We start from the raw sequence: 20,700 nt of genomic DNA on the forward strand, positions 1-20,700 counted from the left end.
TATTATGTTCATGTATTTCACATTTTCCCAACATTTGGAAAACATTACCAGACTTGGAGACATTCGACATTGCCTTAAGCATTACAGTACCTGGAGATATAGTATTTGTGACAAAAAAATAAGAGAGAGAATAAATAAGAGGAGCACCGATACCTGAAACTCTGCTGCTTTCTCCCACAGGCCCGGGGTGACACTTTCTATAATGCAGTAATCCAAAAATCATGTTATCATGCCTTTGGGAATCAAATACAGTGAGTGCAGCTTCAATCCTATTTCCCTGAATGCAGTCACTACACCTTATTTTTCTTAAGATGTATCTTAACACAGTGGATTATCATTGCCCTCTGAAAACTTGTGCATCGCAAAAGCATCGAGGCTCACATATCCCAAGATACATTTCTGCAATAATCCACCGCTCCTTCCACAGACCAGACACACAAATCAGGCAAACAAACACACACACACACACACACACACACACACACACACACACACACACACACACACACACACACAAATGCACGCATGCAGCAACATGCTGACATTGAGACTTATCTATAGAGATATGGCGCAGAGTAGCACACAATTGTTTTTATGCAATCTGGCGTGTTTTAATGTATTTGGAAGAATTCTAACGTACTGCATATATAGAGAGAATTCCCACGGGTCTCACTCACTGACTGGTTGCAGATGGAAGGGAAAGATTCCCATTTCAGGATAATTTGCTCTGCCGGAATGACATCTGAAATAGTCTACATGACATCAAACATGAATCTACATATTCTAATCTTCTTTCAGTGGGTTTTTAAAAAAAGGAAAAAAGAATTGCACGTTGACAAAAGTAGGAAGCTCTTATTTTATACAAATACATTTTGTCCAGTGTAGAAGGGGGAAAGCTTGCGCTGTTTAAATCATGAAGAAACCGGTGGAGACAGGGAAATAAGAAAAAGTGAAAGTAATTGATGAAAGCAATATGCAGCCCGAATGGAAATTGATGAAAGCTGTCACCTTGGTATCTTTGAAGACAGCAGCATGTCTGTAACATAAGCTCTCCTTGCGTAAAAGACTACGGCTTTGATTAAATGTTAGCGATTCCTACACACTGGAAAATATACTGGGGGGACATCTTTGATAAACTTGCGAAATAAATTCTTTCCAATAAAAACGTTCTTGAGGATGATGATTTGCGGAGGAGCGCGGCGTTGACATGGTGCACATTGCACTCAGTCCTGTTCCCAGCACCCCTCCCTCCAGGGGGCTCGGTGGAGAGCATCTCTAATGAGACTTGCGTTATTAATCCTTGCAATGGGGTACATGAATTCACTCAGGAGCAAAGGCTTCAGCAGCCACCTTGGCCCATAAAAGCTGGAATGTATTCCTTTCATGTGCTCTGTTGATGATCTAAACTGACAACAATATGGTAAGACTTCCCTTCCCCTGTCGCGCGGGCCCTGGCCTGGGGCCAAAGAGGGTCATCTCAGACACACGGACTTTTATAGGTGTTCAAGAAACATGCTGACAGGTCACAAGTGGGAGCTCCTTTATGAGTATGACTTAAACATCCACCTCATTTGGAATTAGTTTATTTATAGGTGGCCTGTAAATCACATTTATTTTGTTTTCTGAGTCCTTGGGGTCATTTTGGAAAACCAACATACCGTACGTTGGACCACGGCTGTTAACCCAACAGCGTTAAATGTATTTTAACAAGCTTTTCTCTCAATGGGCATGTAATTATCTGTGAAACATAGCCGTAAAGTGCAATGATCAGTTGTGAAATAAAAAATAAAATCATTTATCTTGACTTCTATCTTGATGAGATAGTAGGATCAATGAGGCTGGGCCAGTGCAGGTGGCATAGCCACGAGGCAATACTTCCCTCAACATAATTTATCAGTAGTTTGCTGATTGTGCAAGGGACAATTAAACAGGAAAAAGCTTTACGCTCAGGGTTGCACTAATGGGGTGTTGACAACTGGGGTGTGAAATGTTTGCCTTTCGTTCAAATACGAATGCAGCTTCCTTTGAACTATAGCTTTTCCTTTCTAACAATTAGAATGACAGACTGTAGCAACACTGCAAGAGAGCAGCACCTTTGCTGTGTGTTTATGTGTAAGAGAGAGGGGTAAAGAGGGGGGGGGGGTAGGATATAGACAGACAGAATTACAATAAGTCTATTATGAATAATCCTGGATCAAGTTCACAGGCCCATGATGATCCATGCATATTTCCAGCTTGTGTTAATTTTGCCTTTTGCATCCAATATTCACTCGAAACAGATTCATAGGAAAAAAATGCCATTCAAAACAGTAGCTTCTCTTGATTTTTCTCAAATGGAATTAATGACTTAGAGTCACTTTATCCATACAAAAAAATCCTGTCTATAATATAAAGCTGCTGTGGTGGCATCGTTTCACAACTTCCCCAGAGGAATTCAGCATTTGTGACAAAGAACAGAAAGGAGAAGGCGTGAAAATCAGGATTTTGGATACGCCGCGGATAAGTGACACTCTCTGTTGAGAGATTGGTTAAGATAAATAATAAAACGGGTTATTGAGTCATTTAAAAAATAAAAATATAAAACGTTTGATGTCATTTTTCAAATTTTGGGTGTATCCACGTGTGTGTGTGTGTGTGTGTGTGTGTGTGTGTGTGTGTGTGTGTGTGTGTGTGTGTGTGTGTGTGTGTGTGTGTGTGTGTGTGTGTGTGCAGCACTCTGGAATGGGCCCTGGGTTCTTGATTGACAGGTTTTGTGCGGTATGCATGTAGCTCTGGTCCCCTGATGGCCCAATAGCCAGCTCTCTACTGTCCCATTATGACACCATCCAATCTGCCTCCAGCCGAGAATCTCCCTCAGCTTTTCACAGATTTGTATCCCCATTTTCCCCAAATTCATCTCACCCCTTTTAACTCCCCCCTCTAGCTTACTTTAAGACTCACACATCACATGCACAACAACTGCCCACACACAGGCACACACACACACACACACACACACACACACACACACACACACACACACACACACACACACACACACACACACACACACACACACACACACACACACATGGAAACACAGACACAGGCTGAGTTCATTGCAGTTGAAGATGATGTGAAGTGAGATGCAAGTGGACGAAAAGTAAGAGTTGACGGCCCGGCATGCAGCTCTCTACGGTGTGAAGTTACTTGGATGTAACCAACGATGGGGTCAGTTGCCCTGTTATCCTGATCCGTCGCTAGAGAGCGCTGTCCCCGTGTCACTCCCGAGAAATCCCCTCCGGCATCATTAGGCCTGGGTACAGTATGAACGGTGTTGTTGTGCGTGCGACATATTTCTCTGATTTTTAGGGAGCTTTCGATTTCTCTCACTGCATGGCTCTCTTTCAGTGTGTGTGTGTGTGTGTGTGTGTGTGTGTGTGTGTGTGTGTGTGTGTGTGTGTGTGTGTGTGTGTGTGTGTGTGTGTGTGAGGATATTCGTATTCCTGGGCAAATTGCTCAATTTTCAATCAACATGTTTTTTTACATTCAGTATTTGAATTGTTAAACTACATCTGTGATGATATTCTTTATTTATTTATTTTTTATTCTGATCGTTCCTTCGCACTGCGTGCATGAAGACTGAACGTTATTTAAAATTTCAGTGGCTTAAATTGATGGAGAGTAACCACCATTTAAGCACGGCAGCTCACCTCCTTCTGAGGCACGCCGATAATTTAAAATACAAATAAAAAGATAGAAAAGAGACTCCATCAAGTAGCTAGCTAATCAATATCAATATTAAATGTAATTTAAATATTTCAAAATCTGATTAACCTGGGTTTACAACAGTTTCATATTTTCATTTGAAGGTAAACTAAATTAGAGAGTCGATCTGATTTGTTAGTGGTTATTTTAATGTAAGCTCTTTATAGCCTAAATCGTGTTTCTGCAATGTAACATTTATTTATGTATGGTTGGTTTGAGGAGGAAAAAACACAAACTCCGAAAAGAGAAAGAATAAAACGAAATAGTAAGATAATTGAAAATATTTTTTTCTGTTTCTGAATGGAAATGAAGCCTTTGCAATATAAATGTAGCTTTGCCAGACTCTTGAGAAAAAAGGTAATACACGCTGTCCTTAATTAAAGTCCACTCACTTTATTCGACTTTTTTTTTTCTTTTTTCTTCAACAGAGATAAATAAAAATGATAAGAGTAATACATTAAAAAAGCCTGTCTTTTAAATTTAATGTTTTTTTGACGGTGTTTAATATTTTAACGGAGCCTAATCTGCAAACCTGGAAGTGGAAGAGATGACGGAGGCCAATTATAGGAAATAAGGTGCACATGTGATTTTTTTGTTGTCCCTGAACGTGTTCTGTTGTTTGCATGGGGAGGAAAGGGACTCTCGGTGTTTGCTGTTGATCGAAGAGAAGTCCTCTCGGTTGAGTGGGTGGGGGTGATAGATGCCACCTCTCTAAAAAAAAATTTTTAAAGCCGAAGTTTAGAGGTGAATGTGAGTACGCGTTGGGGAATGCAGGGCTGGTGACGGTTGGGTGACGAGTGCGACTAATGTGGGCCATTTTCTGTGTTGCGTAAAAGGTAAACTATTATTATAAGAAGTTAATGAATTGTGCCTGTCATTTTTTGTAAAGCCTCTTGAGAAATCCTTTTCCAATCATATTTAAAGTCAAATTGAAGATTATTGACCCTTAACATTTTTGATTTGTGTTGCTGGTCACATGTATATGCTACCTTGTATTGGATATGATAGAGAAAAAACTAACTTAAACGACAGTCAGTACAAATCTTCTCTTTAATATTTCTACCAGACTCTTTCTAATTAAATTAAGAGTAGCGAGTAGCGCGGCCATTGGCTATGGAGAGGGCTGGTGCCTCTCCAAAAAGCTCCTCCCCTATCGCTGACAATCAGTTTGGGTGTGTGGAGGAGAACTACATCTTATAAGAGCCGCTCAACAGCCCATGTCCAGCCCACAATCTGATCCGAATATCCGCAGGTGAGGAGACGGTCTAACCTCCTTCCATCAATCGATTAGGGAGGGGAGGCGCGTGCAGCAGATACACAAAACAAACCAGGGCGCCGGTGGCAGTGCATGCTGTCGCCTCTCCTTGGCTTGAGATTCACTTCGAATTCGTCCTTTTTGATTGATTTATTGCAAGATCTTAAACAATGCAGTTGGAGAACATCCTTCCCAGCGCTAGCATCAATTTACCCAAGACTTTTTACAATCTCTCGTCATCGGACAGCGCGAACAACAGCCCGAGGCCATCGTCGCAGCAACAGCTTGACTATCAAGAAGTCGAGCGGACGGAATCAGAGTCCAGCAGTAGCGCTCCTAAGAAGTACCTGGGCGGGATGCTGGGCGAGGGAGAGGGGGACACTTTCACCAAGAGCGGGCCCGACGGGAGGAAAGGCTCTTCCCCGGTGGCGGTGCTCGGGAGCGGCGAGGACGAGTTGACGAGCGCTCGGCGTTACAATATAGACGAACTTGGCTCTGACAGATACTTCATCTCGTCGTCCCATCAGGCGAGTTCCGACATGGCAAGCCCCTGTTCCCTCTTCCCCTACGCAGGACAGACCGGCTCAGTTTACACCACCGGCTCCAGCGGCTCCAGGTACCCGGCCTCGCTTCATTACGGATCGGTCCTGCCGCCAACGGGCTTCTCCTCGTCGTCCGTGTGCAGCAGCCGCAGTCAGTTCAGCAGCGGCGGGTACCAGTTCAGCCAGGGCCCGGGCTGTTTGTACCCGTCCTACCCAGGCACGGGCACGGGCATTGGGTCCATGTCTCTGCCGGGCTCTGCCGCAGGAGCCAGGGCGCAGGTCTATCTGTGCAACCGGCCTCTGTGGCTGAAGTTCCACCGGCACCAGACCGAGATGATCATCACCAAACAGGGCAGGTAAGCAGATTGCGCTGCCGAAGTGGCTGAAAGGCCCAATTGAAATGTACATACAGTCAAGTGCAGAACGAGATTTAAATTTTTTGGTCCGTTTAATCATATTTTTCCCCCCAAGCCGGCCATTTCTTTTACCACATTTTACGCACGAGCAAGACTTTACGCACACGATCCACATCTTCCTTTGAAAACGGTTTAACTGGTTTTGGAACTTGTAAATTGTACATGCACAATTACATAATAGGCAAAATATAACACTCATTAAATGTACATTTATTTCGAATTACTCCTGAAATTGTTATGCCAAATGCGAAAACATTCGAAGCAAAAGTTTTTTGTTTTGGAGTTTATTTTGTCTGCTTTTATGATCACAGCTGTTAATTGATCCTGTTTTTACTTTTCTTTCTCCCCCAGACGGATGTTTCCATTTCTCAGTTTCAACATCACCGGACTCAACCTCACGGCCCATTACAATGTCTTTGTAGAAGTTATTTTGGCAGACCCGAACCACTGGCGCTTTCAGGGAGGAAAGTGGGTCACTTGTGGAAAAGCAGACAATAATATGCAAGGTGAGTTGGAGAATGAACAAAACCCTATTTGGCTTCGGAATTAATATTATTTTTGAGTTCATAAATATTTAAAAGATGTATCGCAAAGGGAGAAAAAAAACGATGTTGCATTTAAGTCACGACACCTCGATGGCACGAGAATAAAATCTCGGTGGTAAGACTCATTGTTTTAGAAATGCATTTAGTTTTTTCTTCAAATATTAAAACAATGGATTTGATTTTGATTGTTTTTAATGCAATTATTTGGTCTCCTCAGCACAGTTTTATTATTTTTTTTAAAATTTGAAATGTAAAGTGTGAAGTCATTTCGGGGGACCAACTGAAGCCCAAGCATAATCCTTTTTAAATGATTAGTACTCTAAAGAGCTATAACCTTTTAAATGAAATCGAAAATATAAATTATTTTGATCATTTGATCAAAAATAAAGTTTAAAGAAAAAGCAGCACTCTTTGCTTCTTTTAAAGCAAAACTTTAAGAAATTCCATCAGCCCTCTCTAAATGTATTTTTATTTTTTTTATTGAAACAGTCTATACGCTTTATTTTATTGTTTCACATATTTCATTTTACCACAATTTTCCCCTAAAGCTCCAGGATAAATACAAATATAATAAGAGTAATGTATTAGCCATTGGGGGAAAAAAAGGCAAAATGCTGTTTGTGATTTATGTTTGTAAAATTACTCACCAGTATTATTCCAATTGTAGGTAACAAAATGTATGTTCACCCCGAATCTCCCAACACCGGTGCTCACTGGATGAGGCAAGAAATTTCCTTTGGCAAGCTGAAGCTGACAAACAATAAAGGGGCCAACAACAACAACACACAGGTTAGATATTGATTTTTGACATGCTTGAATTCACCATTTTGCCAAGAGGACCGTTGTCAATATTTCTTCAGATTTTATGTACTGAAAATAATCATTTTGATATTGTCACATTTCCAGTGTGACTGCCATCTTTTTAACAAGATGAATTGAAAAGTAGACATTTTATTGTTGTTAATTAATACAAATGAATTCATGCAGCCTGTTTGAAAAGCACCAAATTGCATTGTTCTTATCACACATTTTTGTTTCCCCTTTTGCAGATGATAGTCTTGCAGTCGCTTCATAAATACCAACCGCGACTGCACATTGTGGAGGTGACAGAAGACGGAGTGGAGGACATGAGCAACGAGGCCAGAACTCAAACCTTCACCTTCCCAGAGAACCAGTTTATAGCCGTCACTGCCTACCAGAACACAGATGTAAGCCTTTCAATAAAATAAAAAAATACTTTGTTTTGATCTAAGAATGTATTTACTTATTTAGATCATTTACACATTTTCCTGAATTTCACATATTGAACCTCATTGACTTCATTATTGCTCTTCAGTCACACAATGCAGTTGTTTTGCTTAAGATGCTCATTATTTATGCAGCGTTTCTTTTGTTTGTTTCAGATCACACAGCTGAAGATTGATCACAATCCATTTGCAAAAGGCTTCCGGGACAACTATGACTCGTACGTATCTCGCACTTCAAGCTGTGTGTGGTCGATGTGTTTCTTCCTGTTGTGTCGGACCCTGAATTTGCTTTGCAACTAATCATTTTTTCTTTCTCTCTATGCCTGTTCTCTTTCTCCATATGCGGGTACAGAATGTACACGGCCCCAGAGAGCGACAGGTTGACTCCCTCCCCTACAGACTCCCCACGCTCCACCCAGATCGTACCCGGCGCCCGCTACGCCATGCAGCCTTTCTTCCAGGACCAGTTTGTCAACAACCTGCCTCAGAACCGCTTCTACGCCAGCGAGCGGGCCGTGCCCCAGACCAACAGCCTGCTCTCCCCGCAGACCGAGGACGCCAGCTCAGCCGCCGCCTCGGCCCAGCGCTGGTTTGTGCCCCCTGTCCCGCATCAGCCGGGCTCCAACAAGCTGGACCTGTCCTACGACAATGACTATTCCACCAGCAGCCTGCTGTCCTACGGCATCAAGCCCCTGTCGCTGCAGACGTCCCACCACGCCCTCAGCTACTACCCGGACTCTGCCTTCGCCTCCATGGCCGCGGGCTGGGGCACCCGCAGCTCCTACCAGCGCAAAATGACCACGGGCCTGCCCTGGTCCCCTCGGCCCAGCCCCCCGGCCTTCCCAGAGGACCAGCTGGGGGTAATCAAAGACAAGCTACCTGAGGAGAGTGCGCCACTGCTGCCTGCAGCCTCCACCTGGATCGAGACATCCCACTCACTGAAATCAGTGGACTCTTCTTCTGCAGATTCGGGCGTGTACTCGGTGGTGTGCAAGAGACGCAGGATGTCTCCCGGGGGCTCGAGCACAGAGAACTCCCCGACCATCAAGTGCGAGGACTTGACTACTGAGGAGTACAACAAGGACAACCCGAAAGGCATGGGTTATTATGCATTCTACACCAGCCCCTAAAAGACTGTATTTATTGAGCCTTAAAAAATCTGAATATTTTTATTTTCTTTTTTTATTATTGAGTGCTCTTCATCCATTGTTAATGTATTTTTTCTCTTTTCTCTAAAGGTGCCAAAGCTTAGTGTCTCTCTCCCCCCCCCCCTCCTCTCCCCAAGCAAGCTGCACAAGGTTATTTTTCCCAGGCCAAGCCCCTCACATACCTGAACAGAAACATGCATAATGATTGTTGTTTTTGAGTAAAAGCATATCCCCCTTTTTATTCATCAATCTTTACATAATTTTATTTTTATTTTTTACAAATGTGATTTTTATCCCCCCCTCCTGCGTATTTAAATCATTCCCGTTGTACAGTATTCGTGCACTTTAGAATGTGATGTATCTTGTACAAATTGTCTTCATGGAGGTGTTATTAAGTGGATAATAAAACTGCTTTTCACAAAGCATTGTCCAAATGTTTTTCTCTGTATGTTTTTTGTTTCTATATTAAGGCCATGTGATATTTAGGCAGGCCAGTGGCAGTTCTTACAATAACCTGATCAGCTGTAAATAAAAAATACATACACGCATACAAACTTACAGTAGCTGCTGCAGGGAATGAGATAATTGTGTCTGATACATTCTCAGTGAAATGTAAATAAAAAAGTGCAAGTCTTGTTATGCAGTGAATGTAATTGAGTAGTGGGACTTTTAAGCCTACGGACTTGTTATAAAGGCCATGAATTTGGGCCTCTGTTATAGAAGGCCCTGAGTGATGCTGATGAAAAACTAATCAATCTAAAAAATACAACATTTTCCATAGGTCAAAAGAAAATTGCATATTTTTCTTGTTTTAGAACAAATACAGAAGTATTTTAAGTGTTATCAACATTTCTCATGTAAGCAATGTAAAATAGCTACAAATGAGTATGAGACAACTTGTCCAGCAACATTATTTTAAAACATCGATAAGCTTCTGCCACTTTTGTTCAAATGTCCTCCTGATCTCATAAAGCATATTGTGCATAATTATTTTCAAACAAATATTTCTTTAATATGCAAACTCTTATAATCAGGTCAAATAAATATAAAAAACCATAAGTCCAGTCAATGAAAACAGAAAATTATGAGGGTGCAGGGTGGCATGTTGGAAGGCCACATTCAGTGAGCGCTAAGGAATTTTTGGTGAAGGGTAAAAAATTGGTGTGCTGTATGGAGATGAACTTGACTTGTGACAAATGTTGATCCATATTTCTTATGCTATATTTAGGTTGACTGGATATGAAGATATATAAGTAAGGCTTTTTTTCTCATCATGTAGGGTAAATGTGTGTTGTCAACATATGTTTTGCTTTGATTTCCTATGATGTAAATTTTATATGTTGGGAAATCCAAATAAAATCTTAAAAAGAGAAAAAGGTGGTTTATGTTTTCTTGCTCTTGGAAATAAAAAAGAAAGAAAATGAGCTGAGCTATTCATTCAAAAAGCTCCATACAAATGTTACAAAATAACGCACAGCTCACAGTTCAAGTTGAGCAAAGTTAGATTTACGTGTCTTTCATGACATAACATAAACCCAATTAGGTGAATATACCACAAAAACAAATAGTCCTACTATTCCGTCTGTTGTTGCCATGGTATTTTCACACATTTTACCTAAGTAACACAACTGCCTTCAAGGCGTGTGTCCTTATAAAATGTGAACACAGGAAAATGGTCCGTCAACCATCCAACTGAGGGCAACGTACAGCTCAACACCTTTATTTATACTGCATATCTATGGCCCCTCCGAAAGTAGATTAGTGGAGATAAAACCCATGAAAAGAGAAGTCATAATATTCTCACACATACTTGGCTCATGCTATCAGCACCTGTTTTTCCCTCAGTGAAAATACTTCAAATCCTCCCCCATAAGGGACCCAATTTGAATTGATTTACATACTCGAATTCTAATTAATTCTGTTGTCAGACTCCTTGACAAAGTGAGGAGTCTGCCTAACTCCAATTAACACCTCCTAACAAGGTAGAGTGCTTGATTGCCCCGGCCTCTCCGGAAAGCTGTAAGAAAAAGGCTCCTGGGGGGAGTTTGAGTCTTGAGAATAAAAATGTTTGCACTTGCACGTGTCAGCAAATAGTACTTCATAAGTAATAGAGTGTCTGATGATGTTGTTCTTGTCCTTTTCATGTTGTCTTGACCTCAGCGCACTACGCACACCTATGAGCTTCTGTGTTTCTCACAGAAGCAATTGTAATGACTATTTCACACCAATCATGGGATAAATTGCATTTTCTAACTTCCAATGTACATAATGATAGCTGGAATTTATTTTTTCCTCAGAGACCAAGTAACACGTGTCAAGGGTCAAGGGTGCAATCACTGTCTATCATCCTGTTTAAATGCCTTGTCAAAATGGCAATTGGGCATGAATATTGGTCACATTCACGCATTCACAATAATGTAATACAATGTCTTGTCAATAAAGTAATGACATTGATGTGTTTTTAAACTACAAGTCAACTCATCTGCAGCCCTGCGTACCTCCTCTCTCATAATTTATCTGGTGGAGATTCTGCAACTTAATAACCGACCACCTTAACAAAAAGTCGATAGATTGTGTGTCCTCCTCAACCATTCATGCAAGAAGCACAGCAATCAATAGACACCTCTACAGCATGCTTCCACAAATTCAGATCATGTTGACTTAAAGGAGATAGGCGCATTGGGATGAGACCTGAAGAATTGACTACCGTGCTCTGCTGCTGTTGTTAACATAGCTACGTACAGTGTCTGTAATTGTCTGAGTGTGTGTCAGAAACACAAGGCCCAGGAGGACCAACCAGTGGTTTGTAGAATGTATAGTGTGTTAATAAAACTTCACTTGTGGTTTCATGTGTGCGAGCAGCCGTGCGCCATGTGCCCTTACCTCAGGCCGTCCATGGGTGACCGTGTTGAGAGTTCATGTAAGAAAGGCCAAGGAGGCTACGGAGACATTGTAGCCAAGGAGGGCTGACATCTAAACACAGACCAGGGCCTGGGGCCATTTCCTCACCTTCAGTCACAGACTATTACTGCTCTCACTGACTAAATGCAGCCACAGGCAGACGCGTGTCTGGGTCATGATTCTTTAGACGCCCCTTTTAAAAAAAAATAAAGTAACCTACAGATGAGACAACCAAGACTCAGGCGATTATGTTTCCTCTTCACACTATAATTCCCCCTATGATGTGTTGATAAATGTCACCTCTGTTAAATGATTCTCAAGCCAGTTAGAATTACAGTAGAATTGTTCCCCAGGGACGGTCTCAAACAGCCACTCTGTTGATTGGTCATAATCCTAGTTAAAGGCGGAGTCAGCAAATCTGGCGAATGCTTGTTGTCAAAATCACTTTTCGTCAAAATCAGTGAATATCTCCTCACGATAAGCTACCTACGTGCTGTGTGTGTGCTGTGAAAAAAATCCCAGTGTTAATACAAAACATAGGCTCTGTAAACGGGCATGTTGCTCCCTTTGTTTACATACCCTTTGTTTACATACTAGTTTACAGAGCCTAGCCTGTGTATTAACACCAGTTTGTTTTCAGTGCGCACACAGTATTGACAGGTAGCGGATCGTGAGGAGAAATTCACTGATTTTGACAAAAAGTGATTTTGACAACAAACGTTCTCCAGAATCAATAAATCCACCTTGAATGACTTTCATTTGACAAAGGATTTTGATGTTTATATCTTGACCTTTTTATCATTAGTCGACATGAGTAAGATACCGTCTTTATAATTGTATCTTAAATAATAGACAGTTTAATTCGGTGACTGCATGCACATTCCCACACCTACTCCATGGAAGCAGGTCCCGTGTACTATATCATATATTTTACCACCCTTGGGGATAACTATGCTACACAGTTGTTCATATAGATACTTTCTGGCATCAGTCACATGTTGTGCGATATTCATTTTTATGTTTAATGACCGTATGTTCTTTGTGTTTTTAATTAAGTGGAGGTCATGGACATTGGCGGTCCTGATGATGCTGACAAAGGATCTAATTTTAGCTCGCCCCAAGGTGTCTATGTATATACACAACACAATGCTTTATTTAATCTTGCTACCTCTTTTGGCCCTGATTAACGAGCAGTTAAAAAGAGTGGGTGCGGGGCTGACTGACTAGAGTATATACGGTTCTGATGCTCACAGGCCTGTTAGAGTGAGACCCGGGTGTGAGATGAGTCTCAAGTTAGCGGGGCCACAACTGTTTGGAGAAGGGCGTCGGGTGTTGGCAGAGAGCGTGGAGAGGTGAGAGGAACCGGAGGCTCGGTAGAGGGCCATGTGTTGGTGCCCCTTCAGAAGGCAGCATGTGCAGCGGGTGCAGGCCAGGCCAAGGACCCTGACTCACCGGTGCATGGATAATGTAGGAGAGAGTATCCCGCGGCTAAGCTGCACTTAACAGCACATTGATTTCAAACCCCCGTGTTCCCTCTTGAGGGCAGTGGGACGCACCTCAATTGGTCGGACCCCCTCCAACCTTCTTCTTTTCCCCCCTTCTGACCGCCGCCACCATTTACCAATCTCCACAACCTACCCCCCTTCCTGCCATCTACCCTATCCCTTCTGAGTCGATTTGGGTACAACCATGCTGCTCACTGGCCTCCTATACCCCCCCCCCCCCCCCCCCCCTCGGGAGTTTCCCAGAGGAGTTGGACAGGATTGAGGGGGCACTAAGCCTCCTACCTCAAGACCCCCCGGTCTTGAGAGCCATGTTTTGGGTTAGGGCGTTGCAGTGCAGAGGCAGCCGCGTGGAAAAGATTTGTGGTCAAAATCAATGCATTGGCACTTTGATGGAGCGCTGCAACAGATTTGGGAATTTTACATATCTCCTCTGTCTCTCCTGGCACCATGGAGAAGGCCTCACCACTGGAGAAAAGACAGCAACCACTAAACCTTCTGGGAAAGAGGGACTCATCATTTGTACAGCTTGTGGGACAGTCAATACTCATTTGGTGGCTTGCGCCTAACATGTTACACTCTCAAATCTGTCGCCCCTTGCTGCTCAAAGCTAAAAGAAAAACACATATTTTAACCTTTGCATTGATTCAGTAGGTTCTGCAGCCATGCCTCTACTACTGGATATGACAAAAGAAATTAAGAATAATATTCATATATGTTTTAATTAGTGTATAATGGCTTGAAAATAAACGTTTTTGTTTTTTTCCCTTAGAATGAGCCTTTTATATCTACTGTACATAGCAGCGGGTGACCCTTCACGGAGGCCGCCATGTACACTAGCAGGGAACGGACAAACTTAACATCCAAAATGAGTTTTTATAGTCCTGGGGAAATGCACCTGTTTAGAAGGAGTAGGCTACTATAGTAGAAATAAAATACAAATTCTCCTCATCACTTGACATTGATATGACAAGGGTTATAATTATTATACAACAGTTAGTTCTACAACTAAACTCTTCCTAATGATCCCCCCTCCCCATTCTCTGTAGCTTTGAGAGAGAAAACTTTCTTTCTCATCATCGCCACACCTTGCACTCTGCATCTTTTTATGTGAGTCCCAGCACAGGTTGATACCAGTGTGGTGCTTCTTCCACTTGTCTAACTTCTGACTCATCTCCCCTGCTGCATTATGCGGATGCATGTTTTCAGGAGCAGCACACAGCACTCTTCGTTTGTGCGCTAATGGGCTCTCAGCATCTTTAAGACTCGGGGTACAATTAAGAGGTGATAGTTTGATCTCCCACCTCGCAGTTCTATTTCGGAGCTGCCGCGTGATTATGCTGGAGGTTGATAGGCGGGTGAGGAGCGGGCTCTATTTAAAGGCAGACGAGACACCCATTAATTCCACTGAAAGAACAGACAACTTTTGCTGTTTGCACCTTTCTGAATTTGATCATAGCCGTATTGTATTATGACATGATCTAAAAGTGATCCTGTAAACATGACTAAGGGTGTTCATTCAATTATGGCAGAAGTTAACTTTTCTATTTTTCAGAGTCGATGCTAAACCACATACATCTGGTAGAAAGAGTCCTTAAATTGCTTCCCTGGCTAGATCATTAAAGGTAACTGTAAAGGGCCAAGAGTATCCCATCCTGTATCTACACACCAACTTGACCTGTCTAAAATGCCTTAGTCCCTCCAAAGCTTTATCTATGATCTAGCAAGATTTTTTTTCTATTGGTTTAAATAGTCAACTTATTGTATAGGCTATTACAGGCTATTTCCCTTTTCCAATTATGTAGAATAAATGACCAAAAATGGGATTTTCATCTCTAAAGTGTGAATAAGATGTGTTAATATCTGGAAGCCGGCTTAAATGACTAGAGAGAAATGGTTGATACAGCATTGCCATCTGCTGGTGCAAATCAATTATTACACAGTAGTTGTAATAATTTAAAAAAAATGTTAAGCAAAGGTGGGTTTATAAAAGATGGGTGATAAGCTTATGTCAAGAGGCTGTAGGATAATAAAAATAATGTAATATCAAAAATGTGGAAAAAAATTGTATTATCATTATAAGGCTTGTAAACCGACATCATCCCTATTTCTCACGGATTAAACAGTAGACAGTGATGTTGACCTCCCACTTCAAGAAAAAAGGTTTAGGGGTCTTTTTTGCCTGTCAGTTTTGGAAAAGCCTATACTGGTGTTATCATATTGTAGTAGTCCATTTCAGGCCACATAAACCTCAGGTTATAGGCTAACTAAACATCTACAAACAACGTACAATTGATTGTCTTAAGATGTTTCTCTCAATTTATTGAAGAATACATTTACCTTAAAGGCCATACGAAGCCATTGTTGACTGTTTAAATTACAGGTAGGCTATATTTGCACATTACCGTACATTTTGTGTCACACATATGGGTAGCCTATTTTCTTTACTGCTGTATTTATTCTAGTAGTGTAAACAAATATCTAACAGCACCTGAATAGCTTACACGTAGACGTTGTCGTAGTCCTGTTGCTTTTGTCAGTCAGTTTGGGGACAGTAGCAGGATCCCTTCCACTTGTTTTTTTTTAATTATAGTGGTGGCTCCTACATTTCCATCACAGACTTTTGCTTCTGTAGCTTTGAAGGAAAAAAGAAAGACATGTGATATAATATCACATATAGAGTATATCTCCTGTATGCATGTTTCCTAATCTTAATTTACTAAATTGTGTTACAACACTTCGAGCCTTTAGATAGGCCTATAACTTATTATGGCTTCAAGTCGTGATAACTTCGGGATCATCTTGACTGGAATTGTTCATTTAAAAAAAAAAATATATTCTCTGTATTTAAGCAATTCTCATTTGGCCAGCTTACATTTGAAATGATGGAAGGTCAAATCGGCCGAGTACAAGAAGTTAAAAATAAATAATACAAAAAAAAAAGCCCGCTTGGGACTTTGAGAAATAGCCCCCGCCCCCATCGCTACGTCCATGAATTTGATTGGCTGAAAACACCGGGCATTGAAAGCGAATTGGTAATCAATCACTGTCAATCAGGTGTAGGGGCGTGGTCTCGACGTTTCGTTGGGAGGAAATCACAAGTTGTCGTCACAGTTCACACAAGTGTCACCGGCACAGTCTCCTCCACACATCAACCGGCGAAAAAGAAAAACAAGAGAAAAACAAAAACAAGAGAACTCACGGTGTGTAGAAGACCGGCGGTGGAAATGGACGAACCTGAGGAACAAATGAGGCCCCTCCTGAGAACAGTGAGTACCCGCACGAAACAGTTAACCGTTGGCCCACAATTATAGCTTATCTGTGCGGCTCTTTGTCCGTGTTTTCCCCTTTGGAAGTAGCCTGCTACAGAGATGCTTGGGAGTCAGACTCAGTGAGGCACCATCCGGCTGCTATTGTTAGCCGGCTTTCTGCTTTTTCTTGACACGTGGCATGGGTACACGTTCTGTTTGAGTCTCTTGTTAAAGTCAGTAAAAAGCTTTCATCCAAATATATCATTTCAAAACAAATAACCGCGTCCCCCCTGCCCAGTTTGTAATTGTTGAACTCCATCTTCATTTGTTCTCAGATAGTTCTTGCTAACGTAAATGGGTTAGCCATTTGGGCAGGATCAGAGTCGAGCCTGTTCACTGAAGTTATTATACGTTATTAACCGTAGTTAGAAATGAAAACATGTCCCGTTAGCTTGCAAGTTTGGAGATACGCGTTTGTTAACTACACTATCTAACTAAAACCCTGCAGATAACTACACGTGATAAGCCTTTAGGTGTCGCCTGAGTAAGTCTGAGAATAGCCTGTAATCACTTTACGTTACATGGCTTTGTACCTGCTTGGAAGCATTTACGCCTCATGCAACAGGTTTACTCGTCCGTTACTTGACCATGTGCACCCAGCTAGTCTGTTCTGTTGATAAGATGTACTGGTACACACATAAATATTTGTCTCATTTACATACAAAACGCCCCCCCAAATAGACGCGCACTATGGTGTGACATTTATATGTCAGGAAATGATGCTCATTTGACTGCGAAAGCTTGTGCAACTAGAAAGGGCAGGGGAAAATAGACCTGAAACTGGAAGAGAAACGATGAAGAAGAAAACACATTCCGACACGTGTATTACAGTAGGTTAGATCCACCAACGGTGTGTGTGTGTGTGTGTGTGTGTGTGTGTGTGTGTGTGTGTGTGTGTGTGTGTGTGTGTGTGTGAGAGAGAGAGAGAGAGAGAGAGACAACTGAGATGTAGGCCTACAGACCCACATCCTGTCGGTTCGGTGTAACTTTACAGTCATGGACGGATGAGATATTGAGCGTCAAACACTAACAAGCCCAAAAAAAGAAACTGGCTGCAGTGCTAAGTTTAAATAGATTCTGACTGTCTGACATCAATGCTGGCTTAGGGTTGTCCACTAGTCTCTTTGTGTGTGTGTTTGACCTGCGCACACATGTGCATGTGTCTTAGGAAACTTGACCCTTGGCTGACCAATGAAAAGGAGTTGCTGGAATCATTCCTCAGGAATAAAAGTCAATGCATGCACTGTGACACTGCCACATGATCCTTCAGGCAATTATTCAACTGGCTGATGCCTTATAATGGACATATTAACTTCTAACACATCCAACATTCTCCACCCCATAGAACGTGCTATTATGAAACCTACAATTTTTTTATTTTCAGGTTTGCTGCTTGAAGCAAATGCTTTTAGTTACATCAAAATGTCACTTTCAAAGTAAAGCTATAAAGCAAATGGCTTGAACAGTGAGAATATCATACCAAGAATTCCACATGATGCCATTGGGTGGCCATTGTTTTGTTGCTCTCTTGGCGTTGGTAATCCTCTTAGGCCGTGATTCTTAGAAGGCTTTCACTATATGTGACGTATTCTCATCAGTGAGACATGAGCCAATTACAATGTTATAAGAATGATTTGATGGGCAATTGCTTATCTGGCTATATTTTGCAGGTTAAGCCTCTACTATAACTGGTGGTGCTACAGTTCAATTGATTGTCTGGTTTCAAAGCATTACCGTAGATGAGTGTTATTATTTTGCCTAACTCAGCCTATTTGTGCCAACAATGGCTATACTAGGTTTCTTTTCTTTCTTGAGGTTGATGAATTTGTGTATTTTATTCATAATGGCATTTAACTCTCACAGACCATGCCCTGTTGTAATGGCTTTAATATGGTCCACCATGTTCTCTTCATGTTTGTTTGGTCCATGGGTCACATTGTGACAATCAATACACACTTTCTGTCACTGGAACTCAGACTGAACTGTGTCTGTTTATCCACTGTACTAACATGGCTCTTCTCTACAGTATGAACTTTCATCGAATTGTATCTCAGGTGTACATCAGCTTGCCAGGAGAAGGTTTAAGTTCACCCAGTGCAGGCGCTGAGTCCTGGACTATAATTGGCTCAGGAGCACTTAACTGCCAGGCTTAGTGAGTTTTTCATGTTACACACTTACTCACTGTATGATACAGAATATACTGCTGCAAACAACCAAAGTTTCCAATAAATAAAATACAAGTGCAAGTTCCGCACCGCAATCAAAACAAGCCTGTATTGTGACGGTTCACTATGAATCTGTGTATTGTTACACACCTAGTAATTACACAGAATGATCCTCCTTCTTTGCCAGTCTGATGGTGTTCTGTTCTCTTCCGATATACTATTATGATAATCTGATAAAAATAATGAATTACTTCAGTACCCAGCTATAGGCTTATAAGTATACACAACAGAGAGCTTGTTTCTTTATATTATACGAATCTACTTTCTGTAAGTATGAAATGTACTTTCAGCAAGTAGGATGTGATAAAACGGTACCAGAGGCCACCAGACACTTGTTTGTTGTTGGTGGGCAGAAGCACAGTTACTTTGGGCCACTGCTAATAAGTCAGCATGGGTGTCACAGAAGGGGGACGGCATAGATAAGTAAAACCATTAACACAATAGTTTAAATGCTGGGTCAGTCCTTTTATATCCTAAATCGCAGACTGCACAATTTCCTAATTGCATTGTTTCAAATCGCGATTTTGATTTTAAATTAATTCAGTGTTCAGCTCTAGTCTGACTCTTGAATGTATTTTATTGCTGAAGGAAGGCTTAGGTCATTTATCGAGAAAAACTGAATACATTTGGGGTTTAAATTGGATTGGGGAGGAAAAAACAACGTGGTGACAGATCTCAGGTTGTTCAGTCAAATCTCTGCCTTTAGATGTCACTATTTCTATTTAATATCATGCAGATAATGCCTTCGCCATCAGTGGGGTCTTTATTTTATGATTGGTGTCATGTTTGCTTTTGTGGTTAGTCTATTGGAACTAATTGTCCCGGTTACGGATGCTACGTCCGAAGTGTGTATCTCTGGGCTGTGATCAACAGTGTGTCCTTGAATTACAAAATATTTACTGCTCAGTATTCATTTCATATGTTCCTTTTTGCCCCTACCCATGGAACAGTTCTTGTTGTGGACAGGAAACAAAAAATGACCCACAGTTCTTTGTAAAATGACAGGTTGTTGAAAGACATACACAACCTACAGGCTACGGTAAGGATTGTCAATGTCAAAGACATGCATGTGCAATCTTAATGAATACACCGCTATCCGTCCTTTTTTTTTCGATTCGTGGCACCCTCTGAAGAATGCCAAGCCCACACGTGCTGCTTGTTTCTATTTATCTGTGTTGGGGGGGTGGCTCTTGATTTTTGACCTGAATACCTTAGCGGGTGAGCATTTGAATGTCCTCCAAATGTGTGTGCGCACGTGTATGTCCTGTCCTCCATGTGGCGGCTTGTGTGTGTGTGTTTTTTAGGCTCTTGGCTCGACGAATGAAATATTCATAGTGCCATGGCGGGATTGGCTGCTGAGCAAAGAGCGGGCTGACGGAGTAGAGCAGACCGCTGTGTGTACCGAAGCAGCCTGCGAACCCCCCCCCCCCCCTCTCTCTCTCTCTCCTTCTCCCCGTATAAAGAGATGAGCTAAGGCAGAGGGACCAGACAAGTGCGACAGTTAGGTCTCTGTTAGGGCTAGGCTTACACACACACACACTGTACAACAGAGACGACCGTCAGAAGGAAGGAACTGGCTAACATCTCCGCTGGCGCTGCTTTGATGTTTTAGTCTAAATGGATGAACAAAGCGAAGGGGAGCATGTGCCTACGGTACGTCTAGTCTTGTGTGTGTGTGTGTTTGTGGGTGTGAGTCTGATTTAGGCTAACAGACTATCATTGCCTGGACTTAACCAGGATCCAATGGCTTTGTGTGTTTATTTTGGTTTGTCCTCTTGTGTTCTACTGTGGCACACATAGTGATTTGTGAGAATGAATAGGGCAGGTGGTCAGTACATTTGTCCAGAAGGAAACAAGGCAC

General features: G+C 41.9%; 2 protein-coding genes across 6 annotated transcripts in view; both read left to right on the forward strand.

Moving 5' to 3' along the window:
• Window positions 1–5,172: 5,172 nt before the first annotated feature.
• Window positions 5,173–8,882, forward strand: eomesa (eomesodermin homolog a; the record flags this gene model as incomplete). Its single annotated transcript, XM_080046031.1, has 6 exons — window positions 5,173–5,900; window positions 6,312–6,466; window positions 7,173–7,294; window positions 7,555–7,713; window positions 7,909–7,970; window positions 8,105–8,882. The coding sequence occupies 6 exons, from the start codon at window positions 5,173–5,175 to the stop codon at window positions 8,880–8,882; spliced, it is 2,004 nt and encodes a 667-aa protein (XP_079902157.1).
• A 7,557-nt stretch (window positions 8,883–16,439) lies between these two features.
• Window positions 16,440–20,700, forward strand: part of LOC307263673 (sodium bicarbonate cotransporter 3-like) — a 37,682-nt gene continuing 33,421 nt past the window's right edge. For 4 of the 5 annotated variants that reach the window (XM_080044884.1, XM_080044881.1, XM_080044880.1 and 1 more), the window contains exon 1: window positions 16,440–16,572. In XM_080044884.1, coding sequence (XP_079901010.1) covers window positions 16,531–16,572 — 42 coding nt within the window. In that variant the 5' untranslated portion in view covers window positions 16,440–16,530. Of the gene's footprint in view, window positions 16,573–20,386; window positions 20,493–20,700 lie in introns of those variants that run through there. The other variant, XM_080044882.1, reaches the window with a different exon arrangement.

This window comes from Ammodytes marinus, assembly GCF_949987685.1.
Source record: "Ammodytes marinus genome assembly, chromosome: 17".
Classification (NCBI taxonomy): domain Eukaryota; kingdom Metazoa; phylum Chordata; class Actinopteri; order Uranoscopiformes; family Ammodytidae; genus Ammodytes; species Ammodytes marinus.